A 17,780-nucleotide genomic window follows, 5' to 3' on the forward strand; every position below is an offset into this window, starting at 1 on the left:
GGGGGCCTGTCAGAATTACTGAAATTGGAAAGAACTAAAGAGGTCTATTGCAGTCAACATGAATGTTCTTCAGTCTGACAGTCAACAGTGGATGGCTGAAACAGGTTATGAAATATATTGCTCATATTCCTTTTCAAACCACACACATTTCTGTATGACAACTGGTAGGAGCAGAGAGTTTATCTTTAAAGTTGCTATTAAGGCCTGGGGAAAAAGTCAAGGTTGGTAATGCATGATATCATAAAATGATTGAATCTCAGAGCAGGAAGGGACCTCTAAGATATTTCATATAAACCCATACCTGAAAGAGAATTCCCTCTACCACATAACTGGCCTAGTGATGATCCAGCCTTTGTTTCAGTGAAGGGAAACTCCCTTCTTCCGGAGATGATCAGGGAACTGAATTTGTCCCACAGTACTGAAACTTCAACCCATATCTTATTTGTGCCTTTTTGAAGATAGCTATTATCTCCCCTGAACTTTTTTCTTTTCTAAGATAAACACCTGCTAAGCCTTGCAACTATCCTTTTAGAATGTATTTCCAAAGGATAGCTGAAAGGATTCTTCTAATTATTTTCTGTTAGTTGTTCCTAATCCTGAACAAAAGCAATTAAAAACAAAATCTGTCAAATTTAACAGCTATAGCTAAGGAGCTATATAAGGAGCTCTAGGTCCGAGTCATCTGAAGGAAGAAGAAAGAGTTAACCCCTTAGCCCATTGCTATTTGTCTCCATTCCCAGCACTGGAAATTAAGTAAAGGATTTTTTAAAAGGTTGACCCTCATCTAAAGTGAATATAAAAGCCTAGGAGAAATCCTTATTTTATCACTTAAGGAAAAAAAAATCCTCAAATTAGCAGTAGCTTTGCAAAACCAGTGTTTTGCAGTTAACAAAATATTTTGAAAAAAGTTTTTTAAAATATTTGAATGAAAATCTTGGGTATTTTAAAACACTGTTCCCTATTCTCACATTTATGTTTCATTGAAAATTCTGAATATTGAAATTCAACAGATGATGTCCAAATATGTTGCTTGGTCACTTTGTATGTCCCTTTTGATTCTATCCTCCCTTCTGGGTTCAATATCCTGTAAAGGATATCTTGGGGTAGCTAAATTCTGCATTGGATAGATTATGGGCCTGGAGTCAGAATGACTCCTTTTCCTCAGCTCAAATCTAGCCTCAGACATTTACTAGCTGTGTAATTCTGGGCAAATTACTTAACCATGTTTGACTCAGTTTCCTCATCTATAAAATGATTTGGAGGAGAACATGAAATGCCACCTCAGTATCTTTAAGAAGAAAATCCCAAATGGGGTCACAAAGAGTTGGACATGACTGAAATGACTCAACAACAAAATAAGTCTCTTCCTCTTTGCTAAACATAGAAACTGAGACCCAGAATAGTAAGGTTGACTTATCCAAAGTCTTCTTGTATAACATGTAAGTCATGCTGAATCATCTCTTCACATAAATAGCAGCTGAATCAGCTTGCTATAGCTAATTTTATTCTCTTTTATTTTAGAGATAATTACTATTCCAGGTAAAATACCAAGCAGCACATCCTCCTCACAGTAAGATTATTTTTTCAGGGGGAAGAAATGGGAAGAGAAGGTTTGATCTCTGATTTCAACAATGGAGAGAATCTGTGGCCAGGAAACTCCTTCTATTAATTCAGAGCAACAACCTAATTTTGGAACTGTACCTATGTCTGGGAATACTGAGTGTTTAGATAACTGGTCTTGGATCACCCAACCACTATAAAAAGAGAGCCCTAAATTCACATATAACTGACTCCAAGACTCTTTTAGAGATTATTTAAAACAAGCCCCGCAAAAACCAAAAATTATTTTGCTGATTCTAGATGTCTAAGAGAGGTTTTTGTAATACCTCTCTAAAACTGATAAAAGGTATATTATTTGGACACTAGCAGGGAAATGGTGACAACTTAAATAAGTTATTTTTTAAGAAATAGAGGGGAAAATCTTGTCTAAAGGTTAAGTAGTAGATAGAGAATCTTCTAATGAAATATTTTCTTAGCTATGAAGGATGACAGAGCTAATAAATAACTAAGTAAGAATTCAAACTCAAGTCTTCCTGACTCCAAAGTCCAAAGTTACCCACCTTCCCATAAAGATACAAACAAAACAAAACAAAATAAGTACTTATAAAATATGATGTAGGTTCAGAGGAGGGAAAAGTTCACTCTAGGGGCTAAGGCAATTACTACCTGATTTTGTTTCCATCCCCAGCAGTTAGCACAAGGCTGAGAATATGAATCTTCTTGTTTGTAGGGATTCTGAGCCTGGTGGGCTATTTTGATTGCAAGCATTGTAGTGAGCAGTTCCTCATTAGATTGTGACCTGCTTGATAATATAAGGAGGAAAAAGGGTTTTTTTGGTCGAATATATTAAAAGATGGTCACCAGAGAATTTAACAATTATCAATCTTTAATTAAGAATAATCTCAAGTCAAAATTGACTTTTATGGAAGTTTATTTACAATTGAGAAGAGAGAGAGGAAATAAGGAAATAAGAATCTAACACAGTAGGCAAATTACTACAATCCTCTAATTAATCCAGGTAGATCTAGTTAACCTTCAGCAGAGAGTCAGAGGGCAAGAGGCCCAGAGGTAAATGAAGCAAAGCTTCATTCACAGAGTCTATTACAGGGAAGCTCTCCTTAAGAGAAGTTCAGGAAGATTCAGTATTTAAACTCACCACGTGGACTTCTAAAGAAGATACTGAAAGCAGTCTCACCAAGGTCTCAGCATTCCAGCCAGCACTCCTCCATGAACCAGGAAAACTAGAAGACCCTCTCCAGCAGAAGACCTTCTTCTTTTAAAGGGGCCACTTATGTATCATTTCCTGTGCCTCTTCTCCTAGTTTGCGTGTCCAATCCCAACAGATGCTTCTTTTAGGACTGGCTAGGGGGCTGTCAGTCAATTTTGATTCATCACCCACTCTAGCACATGTGGGTTACGGACCTCCCAAATTTGGAGGTGCTCTTACCTTTGGTGACTAAATCTAAAGATGGGCAGTATAGACTTAATCTAATTATCACAATAGGAAGACTGCCTTTTGCCACTTATTGTATCCCAAGTACTTAAATATTTAAAAAACTGTCCATCCACTTGGAAATCTGGTACAGACATGGCAAACTCCATCTTGGACAAGAAATTGGTGGCTGGATCAATTTTGTACAGGTTAAGAAACAGGTTGCATGAAATATATTGTGGTCATTTCTGTTGGCATGAGGCAGGAGATTAATGTTCCTGGCAATCTCTGACCCAGTATCTAAAATCCAACTATTTCTGGAAAACTTTAACCAGTCAAGTCTCCTAACAGATTTCATTGAAAGTTAACTTATAATAATTTTCTATTTATACATGAATATATAGTGCCTTGTAGTCTTCTGTTCACTTAAGAGGAATGTGTGAGTGATGAGAGGATTCTTCCTTGCTAAATTGTCTTTGCCTTCATCCTCAAACATTTTTATTTCATTCCACAAGATCCTATGCCAGAAGAAGGGAATGGTAATTTAAAACAATAGATTAATTCTTATATAGCATTTTAAGATTTGCAAAATACTTTATATATTATCCCATATGATCCCCACAACAAATTTGTGAGGTTAGCATTTTGATTCATCCCCATTTTACAGGTGGGGAAACTGAGGATGGAAGTTTAGGAATTTGCCCAGGGTCATACAGCTAACAAGTAACTGAGTAAGTATTTAATCTCCAGGCTTCCTAACTCCAATGCTTTATTCTGCCCCTTCAGACAGCTTATACTTTAGTTGAGGGAAGAGGGAAATGAAAGTGTAAGAAGGCTATAAACAACATATGTACTTGTAAAATTCTATCTCCATCCAGAGGAGGTAAAAGATGACTCTATGATAGGGCAGTTACCACCTGTTCTTGTATCCATCCCATCAGATAACTTAGGCTAAGAATACAAGAACCAATTCTAAACATATTGAACTGAATTTGATTTAATATTACAACTCTAAAAATCAGCACTTGCTAGTAGTAATTTCATTTCCTCTAGAATGGGACCCTCCAATGTGAAGCAAAGCAATCATAATCATTTATAAGATGATCTTTTCTAACAAACTAAAATTAAAACTAATGTAGTATCAGCTGACATAGAATTAACAGTACTTACTGAGAGCTAAGAGTGCACTTAAAAAGATTTACTTCAGTGCTTAAGTTAATGAATCATATTCAAGTTCCCATGTGCCAACATCTTATCCATTTGGAATAGGAGTTCTAAAATCATGGCTGGTGGGCAGCTTGAAAAAAGGAGCTTAAATGTGTTACTTTTGATCTAATTATTGAAATACTCTTAACCTTGGTTAAATATGTAGACATAGTACCCAGAGCTATTCATGGTCATGTCTGCCTAATTCCCAGGTATGTGAACAAAGACAAGAATGGTTCCAATAAAGGTAATATTTCAGGAAGGCTTATTCTTCAGGAAGGGCAGTTGAAATAGCAAGATAAAAATACAAACAGTCTTGTTTTTTTCAGGCCCTACCTAAGGATATCAAAGATACATGAAGAAGAGACCCCCAAATTAATGCATAACTATGCTTGCTTGTAAGATGGGGCTGTAATTAATGTGGGTTAATATTGGGAAATGCCAAAAAATGGCACATGAATGCAATGGAATATTTCTGCAGTAAAAGAAATGATGAATATATAACTACAGAGAATATTGCAACATATATAATCCAAAACAAAGAGATATAGGCAGGACCAGGAAAACAATAGACACAATAACTGCAAGAGCAAAGGACAAAAGCATAACTGAAACTGAATGTCATCAAATTATAATGGCCAGACTCAGCCTCAAAGAAGAAGCACCCCTTTCTCATCTGTGCATACGTGGTTGATTAAGGACCAAGTAAGAAAAGCATTATTCATATTCCAGAAAGAAATAAAGGTAAGAGTTTGCAAAATCTTCTATCCCACTGTTTCCATACTGCCCCTCTCCCCATTAATGGCTGTTTTATACATATCTTAGTCTGAAGGCAAGATATTGTTATGTATTAAATAGCCATTAATGGGTGAGGGAGGTCTGTGAAAGATAAGTTACTTAATGATCTATCCAACAGCAAAGCCAGTTCCATACATGCAAAGTAGGAAGAATAAAGATAACAGATTGCCCACCGTTCTCTTTGAATGCTCTCATAGTCAAACTACTGGCATTTCAAAGACACATACACACACATACACACACACACACACACACACACACACACACTCTCTCTCTAGATTTATGTCTCTTTGAAGCACTTTTCTTAAGAATCATAAATGAAATACTTTGCCCAGGATACTTTAGAGAATATTCCTCTTTTGGATGGCAATTTAGATTAGGTTAACTCCTGCCCTTCCCAACTCTTAAGACTTTCTGACTATTTCTTTCACATCCCTTCAATCTTTCCAAATCTAGTGTGCAGCTGTATTTTAAGTGCCTTCCATGTGAAATTTAAGTAACATCTTGACTGGGAATATCAAATATTAACAAGTATTTATTACATATTGCCATATAGCCAGAGGATATTAAACATAACAGATCACTCAAAGACCTGGAAGACATTTTAAAACTTAATGTCATGTGCCCCTCTAGTTTTTTGATTCTAAAAGATACTCAATTAGAAATTCTACCTAAATGACTATTAAATAATATGTTTATATGGTACATGAACACACACACTCAATAGCAATTTGGAACAAAGTCTTTGAGGAACCCTGTTAAAAGTATGTTTCTTCCCAGTGGAGCAAGAAGCTGGACAAAAAAAAGAGTTCTACTTTTTCCTCAATCAAAAACTGTCAGTCTTAATTCCAAGCTGACAATAAACCATGAGAGGAAGCATTTATAAGAAACCTATAAATGAAGAGACAACCATAGACCCATTTTGCACTGAGCAAATTCCATTGTCTTGTACTCTGTGTCAGATTACCTCATTTTCTTTGTACCTACATTAGTATTCTAGGGCACAATATACCACACACATCCTACAAAGAAAAGGACTCCAACAAGTTCTGTTCCTGTTAATCTGTGTTTATCAAAACGTTAAATTGCTGCAAGCTATTTCAACTATTCTCTTTGCACATAAAACATTCATTTAACAAAATTCACATTTTCTATAATTGCTTTACAAATCTTTGAATAAATACATTGGTCATTTAAATCATTTTTACCCTTAGGATATTCAAGTAATTGGTATAATAACTTTAAAAGCTAAGTCAAATCTTATTACTTCCTTCCAAGTATTTTCAAATAAAAATGATGTTAAGTCAATGGATTATTTTTAAAAATATTGCTACCAGGGGAAAATAAGTCAAAGTAAATCAACATTCATAGAAGTTCCCAGGAGCTATTTTCCCAGCCTATCTACATACACACATGCACACACTCACTTATGTTGGACTAGAGCTTTCCTCCTCTTCTGCCTCAGCTCACAATGAAGTGGAAGCAACACAGGATTCTTAAGCAAAGCCTATGCCAGTGAAACACAAATTTTGGCAGGTTCTAGACCAAGCTGCTAAGGTTTTCAATACAGATATTTTTTCTAATCTGAGACTAATCTAGATAAGCTCAAAGGATCATTATATTTCTGGTTTACACCAGTGAAAAATGCCCACCTTAAAGAAATTCATATTTTTGGAAGTTATACATGCATTTGTGCACAGGTATGCCTAACTGGGATATTTGATAGGATATTTATCTGTGAGTGAAGAAAAGGATATTACTATGAGAGGTCGATATTTCAGGAATGCTTATATATCCAAGTATTTTCTACTGATTCTTAAAAATATAGATTAATATTTCTCAAAGCACTCCTGTTACAGAATATTTTATTAGCCAAACCCAAACTAGGATTTCTGGTACCTGGGGGAAATTTAGTTGAGAAGAAAGGAGAATAAGAAGAGTACAGAGTACCTTCTCTTCCACTTATCGCTAAGGTAAAATAAAGTCAGAGGTAATGAGATTTGAAGAGACTGGGGAATTTCAAAGTCAGGATAGTTAAAGTGAAGGGGAGTAGAAAGAGAGAAAAAATATTGTTAGCAAGGGACAGAACTTATTGAGTATAAGGAGAGTGATCTGAAAATCCCTAGATGACAGCAACAAGGATATGAGCAAGATGGACTAAATTTTAAAATATGTGAGTACTTAGTGATGGTGGCAAAGAGAGAGGTTAAAAGTGGTGGTGGCAAACATGAAAGATGCCAATTTTTCCACCTGATCTTGTGTGTCAAGAAGGGGATGGATAAGAGATGGAACAGCCAGACTTGGAAAGAGTGACAAAAGATTGAGGTCTACAGGGGGAAAAATATGAGTTTTTATCCAGGAAGAGAAAAAAAAGAACACGAAAGAAAGAAATTTAAGAAAAAAATGGAGTTTGTTGACAATAGGAGAAGGTTCCAGAGAGAATGGATGGAAAGGGAGAAAAACATTAGGGAGGTCAAGGCCTGAACATATCATAGAGCAGCAGTGTTAAACTCAGAGATACTGGGGTCACTAAGCCTTACAAAAGGATCCCTGTTTTGTCTCATATTGACTTAGAAAATGTCATATTACCATTATCCATGTTCTTTTGTATTTCATATTATATTGTCTTGTTAAATATTTCCAAATTAAGCACTAATTTGGTTGCTGACTGACTGGTTTTTTATACCTCTTTAGAGAGGGTGGGAATATCAGTTGTCATGAATTGTTCTTTCCCCTAGTCTTCCCAGAATTCTGCACTCATTAGTAATTCTGTGTCACTCCAGTTATTCAGACCTGAAAAATGGAATGCAATAAAACAATAGTAATCTTTAAAATGCAATAAAAACAACTTCATTTAAAACAAAGAATTAAAAGAACATTATTAGTAAAAACAAGTATTGTTCTCGTCTTATGTTTTCTTTTTTATTAAACTTTTTTGGATTAATGTAAATATATTTTCTCTTTCTCCCACCAAATGGCAAAAGAAAAAGAAATCCCTTGTAATATTTATGCTAATTCAAGCAAAACAAATTCTCTCACTAGCTGATCTTAAAAAGATATATGTGCACCCTGAATCAATCACTTTTTGATCAGGAAGTGGATAAGAATATTTTATGACTGGTCCACTGGACAGCCAATGTATTGGCATATATGCTTTCTTAAGGGCAGCAACAGTGTAAAATGAACATAATCTATGTAAAATCAATGTGTTTCCTAACACAGGACTTTATAAGAATCATAGAATTATTCAATAAAAGGATGATTTCTTATTATTTAATTATATCACAATTTTCATATCCCCTAGTGTAGAGAAATATTTGTTAATTAAGAGTTCATTAGGAAATAGAGTTAAGTAGCATAATTATTGACAGATACATAAGAGAGATTAATAAATTGGGTTTCTTTATATCTGAATGGAATATCAGGGATGATTGATGGGAGATAATTTTCTCAAAGAGCTTTGAGAAAGGCATTTGGATCTAACTGCTCACTCTTTGGGCTGACCTGAGTAAGGAAGGTGATCCAAAGAAAGCAGCTCTGTGAGTCTGGAAAATCTCGGTGTATTTACAACCTGAGAATAAACCATCTTATCCAGCCAGAGAAGAGGAGTTTGTTGGGTACAGTATCTGTGACTGCTCCAATAAGTGGCAGTAAAGTCTGATCTGTTGAGTGAAGAAGGCAGTGGAATCTCTGACCAGCTGGAAATCATATTTGAGCAGCAGGAAAGAGAAACTTGACTTATTCTTCTTGTTTATAAATTTATAATAAGATTAGGATAAATAGGTAAGGATTTGGGGGTTTTAGATAGAATAGGAAGAGAGGTTAGCTTTGACTCAGTCGAAGGAGAAGAAAGTCCTTATGGACCAGACTGGTTTGGGAGGTCATAGTAAGATTTATTAGCATAGGGATCTACATAATTAGAAGAAATATATTTTTACCTGTTTTCCTTTTACTATCCCTTCTTCTAAAATTTTTATACCAACAGTAAATATATTTTGATATAACTGGCTTGAGCCAGAATTCCTTAGGTACTCTTTAGAGAAGCCATCTTTCTCAACAGTCAAAACAATAGCCTGTCCACTCAGGACACAGGTATTGGAAATTGGAAATACAAATAAGGATCAATAATCCTTATTACATTAGCTAAGCTGTGTATTAGGAAGCATCTGCCATAGTGGAAAGGCACACTACAAATTAGTGGGAGATTGATTCTTAATAACTATTCATTAGAACTGTTGTCAGAATGCTGGTCAAAGCAAACAATTTTTCAATTTATTTGGATTTTTTGGGAGTTTTGGTTTTATATGACTATTCTCTTACAAATATGAACTATATGAAAATATGTTTTACATGATAATACATATATAATCGAGGAAGGGGAAGGGAGGGAAGAAGATTATTTAGATCATATAAACTTCAAAAAATATGTAGAAAAATTGTTACATGTAATTGGTAAAATAAAATTAAAAAAACTTGAAATTTAAAGGAGATAACATAATACATTCAATATATTCTTTAGCTTCCATTTGAGTGGTACAGGAGATAATCACCTCCTGATTAAGAACAGTACAGATCTGAACAATGATCAAGAATATCAGGGGAAATAATGAAAAAAATGGGAAGGATGGGGGCTTAGCACTACCAGATCTTAAACTGTATTATAAAGCAGTGGTCATCAAAAAAATATAATACTGGCTAAGAGACTGAAGGGTAGATTAATGGAATAGACTAGGGGTAAATAACCTTAGCAAGCTAGGGTTTGATAAACCCAAAATCCCAGCTTTTGGGACAAGAATTCACTATTTGACAAAAACTGCTGGGAAAATTGGAAAACTGTATGGGAAAAATTAGGTTTAGATCAACAACTTATATCCTATACCAAGACAAGTTCAAAATGAATAAATGACAAATATAAAGAGTGAAATCATAAATTAGGTGAACATAGAATAGTATGTCTGTCATATCTGTGGGAAAGGAAGGAATTTAAGAGCAAGCAAAGAGATTACAAACTGTAAAAAGAATGACTTTGATTACATTAAATTAAAAAGGTTTTGTACAAAAAAACCCAATGCAACTAAAATTAGAAAGACAGCAACAAACTGAGAAAACATTTTTATAACAAAACTCTATGACAAAGGTTTTAATTTCCCAAATATATAAAGAACTAAGTCAAATTTACCAAAAAAAAAAATCAAGCTATTCCCAAATTGACAAATGGTCAGGGGATATGAATAGGCAGTTCTCAGATGAAGAAATCAAAATTATCAGTAAGCACATGAAAATGTATTCTAAATCCCTCCGGATTAGAGAAATGCAAATCAAAACAACTCTGAGGTACCACCCCACACCTGGAAGACTGGCCAATAGGACAGTAAAGGAAAATAATAAATGTTGGAGGGGATGCGGCAAAATTGGGACACTAATACACTGTTGGTGGAGTTGTGTATTAATCCAACAATTCTGGAGGACAATTTGGAATTATGTACAAAGGACTGTAAAAGACTGCCTGCCCTTTCATCCAGCCATACCACTGTTGCATTTGTACTCCAAAGAGATAATAAGAAAAAATACCTGTACAAAAATATAGCTGTACTCTTCATAGTGGCAAAAAATTGGAAAATGAGGGGGTGTCCAAAGATCATGGAATAGCTGAATAAATTGTGGTATATATTGTGTTAAAAGGAATAATGAACTGGAGGATTTCTATATGAACTGATAAGACCTCCAGGAATTGATGCAGAGCAAAAGGAGCAGAACTAGGAGAACACTGTACACAGAGACTAAAACATTGTTGCACAATTAAATGTAATAGACTTTTCTACTAGGAGTAATGCAATGACCCAGTTCTGTAGGAACTTATAAGAAAGAATGTCATCCACATCCAGAGAAAGCACTGTGGGAGTAGAAACACAGAAGGAAAAAACACAAGATTGATCATGTGGTTTGATGGGTATATGATTGGGGTTTTGGCATTAAAAGATCACTATATTGCAAATATGAATAATATAGAAATTGGTTTTGAACAATGATATATGTATAACTCAGTGGAACTGCTTGTCAGCTCAGGGAGTGGGGAGGGGAAAAGGGTGGGAAAAAGCATGAATCATGTAACCATGGGAAAATATTCCAAATAAATAAATAAAAGAGTAGTACAGATCATAAGACTTAAAAGTGTTAAGAGGAAGGGTCCATCAGTGTGGTTTAAGTCCATAGGAGATATGAAGAGATAATTTATACCTTTATTACCTGAATGGAAAAGATGGGCATTGTGCTGGGATTTTAACAAAAGTGGTAAGATAAAGATAGGAGAAGGGAGTGGGTGAGGGAATCCATATGGAGCCCGAAAACATCCACAAAAGCAGGAATTCATAAGATGAGTGAAAAATTGTGAGTTGACTAGTCTGGCTGAAGCAAAGCTTTTGAGAAAAGAGTTAATTATCAGTATTCAAAAAAAGGAACACTTTCATAAATTGAAAATAAAATCTCCATTGTAGTATATCTCAAAGCTGTCATTCACCAGTTCAGAAGTGATTTGTTTTCAAAATCTTCCCATGAAATAAACAATGAAGATGATAGGGACACATCCTGAAAACTACATTCGGAGAAATAAGATTATGTAACCATAAAAGACACAAAAAAAGCATAATTAAGAAAATAGTCCCTAAGAGGTAAAATGATTTGCTCAAGAACAAGTTGTTTTTTTTTACTCTTCAATATTCTTTCTATGTTACTAGACTCCTTCTTACCCCAAAGCCAGTAATCTTTCCATAGAATCATCATGCTACCTTTAAAAAAGGAAGAATTTGATTAAATTCTTTATTCACATGGACAGTTATCCTCACTTCCTTTTCAGGACACAAAACATTAATAGTAAGCTGGAAAACAAAAGATTCATACAATATTAACTTGCTTACAGTTCATTCTTGGTTAATGTCTGACTCAAAGTCTGGCTTGATGTTTTAGTTAAATATAAGGCACTAATAGGACCCTACAGGCAAAAGATTTATGGTTGTTATTTTACTATTACACACTAAACATGAATGATTTTTAATAGCCTATGAGTGAAGGTCATAAGCTATGTGAGCATAGTGATGGGAGGAGTGAGAAGAGGGAGTTATGATTCTTAAAAGTCATTGTTCTAGATTCTTACAAAAGAGTTTTAAATAAGTACCATGCACAGAGTTAAATGGAAGGCACTGTATTTCTATTTAATCATAGTGTCACTACAAAGACATTTAATACTAACTTCAACAGGGAAGGTGTACATTAAATTATTCCTGAAGTTCCCCAAAGATTAAGGCTTGTACATTCAGGATTATATTACAATTAAGTAATAATGAATGAGGAATCATTGCTTTTCATAAAATACTTCGATGATCCTGCCACACTATTGTGGTAGGGGAAAAAACATTTATTTAATGTAGATTGATATGGTTTCAATTACAGAAGCAAGGAGGTTGTCCTTAGGATTTGGTTTGTCAGGGACTAAGGTTGTAAAAAGCCCAGTTTCTAGTGAGTTGGTATTCCCTAAAGCTTGCCCTGTGAGATGTCTTTCTGACCTAAACATTTCATTTCTGACTCTCCCAAGGAACTTTGGAGAGTCAGTTTTGATTTGTGTTCAACATGAATACCAAAGTCATTGACATAGATAAATGAGTATAAAATTGCAATCTTTAGAAATGGTAACTAATTTTAAAATCTGGACCTGTAATTTTGCTGGTATTAAGGAATTCCAAGTGGACAGATTGATAGCTACTTGGCAATTTACAGTCTTAAGAATTGCCTGAAGCACTAAGAAGTAAATGACTTGTCCAGGATCACTCAGTAGGGGTCAGAAACAGAGCTTGCATTCAGATCTTCTTGTCTTAGGCTAGATCTCAGTTCATTAGACCATGATGCCTCTCACCATATACTTTTGTAAATTCTACATCAATGAAATTTAACTTACTAATTTGAGATTCCCAAGACATGAACATTTGGAAAGGAGAAAGGGTCCCAGTAAAAGTTATTTCAGTGAAGGTTTAAATACTTGAATAAACTTTTCAAGTGCTTTAGAAACAACTACATCTATAAGTTATTAATGACTTTACATATTTATTAAAACAGGTTCTTTTCACCAAAAGTTGATTAGGCAGGAAATAAGTATTTATTTAGCACCTATAATACTCTTGGTATTGTGCTAAGTGCTTACATATTATCTCATTTGATCTTCAAAATGTGAGTTATTCCCATTTAACGTTGAGAAAACTGAAGGAGACAGAGGTTAAGTGACTTGCCAAAGAACACATGACTAAGTAAGTGCATGAGGTTAGGTTTGAAGTCAGATCTAAATCAGTTCTTATTATTTCTTTTTAGCGAATATTCATTTTTGAAAAGAGATTCAAGAGACAGTGAGGTTGCTCAGTGGATAGGGAGCCAGGCCTGGAGACAGGAGGTTCTGGGTTCAATCTGACCTTAGACACTTTCCAGCTGGGACTTTGGGCAAGTCACTTAAGCCTAATTGTCTAGAGCTTACTGCTTTTTTGCTCAAGAACTGTTACTTAGTATTGATTCCAAGAGAGAAGGTAAGGATTTTTAAAAAAAATTTAAGAACTAACAGGGTAATGTCATCACTAACTCAAACTATTTCTCTAATGAATCTAAACTTTCCAGGCTTTTTTTTTTGATACTAATAAAGTCAGTTCTGTTATCTTTGCAAGGAAAAGAGACTAGTGAATGAAAGCGGTAGTTTGGAGTAAAAATAAGGAGAAAATCTTTAGGATTTTGAGGGTTCAGAACTGGTTCAGAGAAAGATTAGAAGATTTATCCTACAATGCTTGCTCTTCAAAACTACCCTGCTTTCCATTTCTTAAAAAAAAAGATAAGTATGCTTAAAATTCACCTTGCCATTTACTCTCAATTCTAAAAAGACATTACTTGAGAGTTAGCATTGGAAAGAATTCAGAATTTGAAATATTCTCAATCAGCAACTGAGTCAAGATACCTTTTTTTGCAGCCCTCCCGCGTCTGAGGGAACACTTCTGCTTGTTTCCGAAAGTATCCATCCCAGAGTGGTTGACAAATAAATCTCAAACAGCAAGAAGGAAGACCCCAAACTTCTTGATTTCATTATCTTGAGTCTGTGAAGAATAAGACAGCAGTCAAGCCATGTCACTTGAAGCAAGGGACACAGATTACCTACTTATTCAGTTATCATACTAAAGCTTCAATTAGTAACCATAAATAAACCATATTTGCAAAGTCAAAAAGCATTTTTCTTAGGCACTTCTTATGTGGCAGGTATCATGCTATTCACTTGGGAATACATGCGCGTGCCGCGCGCACACACACACACACACACACACACACACACACACGAAAAACATGGTCGCCTGCCCTCCAGAACCTCAAATTCCAAAGAAAAGGACAATGTGCAAATAATTATGTAAATGGCATGTAAACTCAGAAGGAAGGCACTAATAGTAGTAGAGGTAAAGAGTAGGCAGGTGGTGAGGAAGCCTTTTGCAGACATTTCTGAAGTAGGCCAGGTGGAAGAATAGGCCATTGTTGCTGGATCATTGAATGCCTGGGGGGCAGGGGGTGGGAACAAAGTGTTTAAGACTGGAAAAGTCAGAAGAGGGTAAGATATGAAGGCTTTAAAAGCCAAAAAGAGCATTTTATAACTATAATGTCAAGAACCTGGGAATACAGGACCTTAGAGACTTTAGGAAAGATATTTCATCTCTCTTGGCCTCCCCTCAGTTTCATCATCTATAAAAGAGGGATTATCACATCTGCCTTTACCTAAATCACCAGATGACTCTGAAGAAAGAATAAGAAAATTGGGAGAATACTTTGGAAAACTGAAGACATAAAAATATACAAAAAGAACCACATACTAAGTGATGAAATGCTGAAGGTAAATTTACCTGTTAAAAGTACATAAAATCACTCTATTATGACTGAAAAAATCCAAGGATGATTTTCTAGCCTACCATTCTCTGCAACTGATACTGAGAGACCTTAAAACCATGGTCTTCCCAGAAAAAAAATCTGACCCCAAAATAACAATAAGAATAATTTAACCTCCATTCCCTGTAGCTAATTACATAACATCCTTTTTTCTTAAGATAATCAAGCATTACCATAACATAAAACAGATTTAATATTCAGGTTCAGGTGGCTATGCCATACTGAAAAAGACAGGGAATGGGAGCATGAGAATAGAGGCTAAAGGAAAAAGTCTTCCCATTAGTAGAGTCCTGATAAACTATTAGCATTGAGAACATTTCAAATTCAAAGTAAGGGATAAAGGTAGCATCTTAATTAATCATGTCCTTGGATAACACATAAAAATATAAAAAAACAGTATCTTATTAAGGGCTAAACTATTTCTTGTCTGTTCCTAGCTCCATGAGAGAAGGAATCATGTCTTTACCTCAACTTTAGCTACCTCAGTGCCTAGCACAGAGAAAGGGTATTTCTTAGGCATGCAATAATCATTTGTTCTGCTTCTTTGTTAATAAAGCTAAGAGGGTTTCCTTTTTCATTTCAGTTTAAAGTGATCATTTCAAAGTGCCTACCATATATGAGGCATATGTAGGAGGCAGCATAATAAAATGGCTAGAGTTGTTCTCAGACCAAAAAGACCTAGATTCAACTCCCAACTTTGACCTACTGATTGTATAACCCATGACAAGTTATGAAACCTCTCTAATCTCTAGAGGCAACTCCATTTGACTACAAAATAGAGAGAAGCTGCTAACCTGCATTGATAGAGAAACTCTATCATACTAGAGTTCTCTAGATCAATTAAATCATGGATCCAAGCTCTACCCCCCTATCCATGAGTGATAGAATCCAGACTACTATTTAGTTGACCTGCCTAAAGAGGAGAGATCCATTTACCCTCTTACTCCAATTATTAGAAACTTTGATTGGTCTTTATACCTAACTTGATGCTACATACTGTTCCCATAAAATGCATCTACTCCTTGTAGCCTCCAAGTTTCTTCAAGCTCCCTTTTCAGCCCAGATAAAGTGCCTACCATTTCTCTGCCTTGTATCAGAAACATCTGTGGATCCCTACATGAAATTAAATCCATAATACTAACATGCTAGTCTCTGTGGACATGGGGACAAATAAGAAATCACTGGCCTTCAAGTCTGAATTGTCCTGAAAGGGTATTTTATACACCATATAGTTAGTTAGATGTCATAATATATCCATATAATTAACAATATTTAGTATAGACACTCTGCCATTGATCACATCCTGCATACTTCCTCACAGCCTAGAACCCCTTCTAAAAATAATTTGTGTGTTTTTTAAAGTGCATTTAAGTCATACACAGGCAAGTAAGTACAAGGTAATTAATTCTGAAAAGGAAAAATGAGGAAGTAAAACCAGTGTTAAGAACTGAGAATTGAACCTAGGTCTAAATTCCAAATCTGATATTCTTCCAAGTATGACATTTTGCCTTAGGATTTTAACTGTTCAACAACTAGTATATTACAAAGCCTAGAAAGGACATTGAAGATAGAGACAATACTTGTGTACTAGATAAGAAGTATGCTAATGAATGATTTCCTGACTTTGATCATCACTTATTGATGCTGTACAAGTAGATGAAGAAATATCTACCATAGTAGCAGGAGACATCCATTCATCCTCTAAGCATCTCTAACCTTCAGAGAGCAAAACACACTCACATTTCTGCTACAGACACTATCATTGATCATATCCCATATAGTCTCTTACTACTTAGGACATCTTCTAAAAGCAATTTGGATTTTAAAGATACATTTAAACCATACTATATATTACATATTATAAATAAGTTTGATGATAACTCTAGGCAGAATTATTTCCCATCATTGAACAATTATAGTTCCTTCTTCTTCTAGACAACTATAAACTTCTCAGTGACAAACCATAAAAAAATTGCCACTTGAAATTTGAGGACCATCATCTCCCAGAGTACACTATAGCAATTTTTCACATAATACTTCATTTTTAAATTTAATGTTGAGCTAGGGAGGGGCTATTAACTGAGGTCAAAGAAGAACTCAAAAGTTAGTTTAAAATTGGCTCTTCTGTCTATCCTGAGTCCCTTCTTCATGGATAAGAATTAGGTAAGTGAGAATCTCTATATGCCAACACCACTACCAATAAACATCCAAAAATAACAAAATAGGTATTGAGTACCTATTGGGCACTGTCCCTGGTGCTAGCAATACACAGCCCCAAAAGAAAGTATCCTTACCTTCAAGTAGTTTATATTAGAAAGTCAAAGATATTATAATTCTCTACTTCTGATTTTCAAAGCAGCTAGGTATCAAATGTGGCCTTAGACATTATGTATGACTCTAGAGGCAAACAAGTCACTTAACCCAGTTTGTCTCAGCCCTATCTATAGAATGAGCTGGGGAAAGAAAAGGCAGACCACTCCAGAATCTTTGCCAAAAAAAAAACCCCAAACAGGGTCAGGAAGAGTAAGACCTAATTAAATGATTTGCTCCTGACATGCAAACAGGCCACCGACTACCACAGCTTAACTCAATGCAACTAGATTTTTATAGGTTTTAGAGACCTCTAGATTCCATTCCCTATTTTGCTTATGATCCAGGAAAGAAGACAAATGATTAAGGCCAGAGGAGCAAGACCAGGAATAAAACCTATGTTATCTGGCTCAAAATACAATGCTTTTTTATGGTATCACAACACTGGTAATGATTTTAAGAGTTCTATTTAAAACTTCATTTACTTGCTCATGAGTATAAATTCATGTTCTTAGAACTCTGT

At 35.1% G+C, this 17,780-nt stretch overlaps 1 protein-coding gene across 1 annotated transcript in view; it reads right to left on the reverse strand.

Annotated features, from left to right (window-relative positions):
• Window positions 1–14,105, reverse strand: part of FSTL4 (follistatin like 4) — an 874,220-nt gene extending 860,115 nt beyond the window's left edge. Inside the window, exon 1 of the mRNA XM_044661912.1 lies at window positions 13,980–14,105. Coding sequence (XP_044517847.1) covers window positions 13,980–14,105 — 126 coding nt within the window. The remainder of the gene's footprint in view (window positions 1–13,979) is intronic.
• Window positions 14,106–17,780: the final 3,675 nt, after the last annotated feature.

Source organism: Gracilinanus agilis, chromosome 2 (genome assembly GCF_016433145.1).
Source record: "Gracilinanus agilis isolate LMUSP501 chromosome 2, AgileGrace, whole genome shotgun sequence".
In the NCBI taxonomy this organism is placed as follows: Eukaryota; Metazoa; Chordata; class Mammalia; order Didelphimorphia; family Didelphidae; genus Gracilinanus; species Gracilinanus agilis.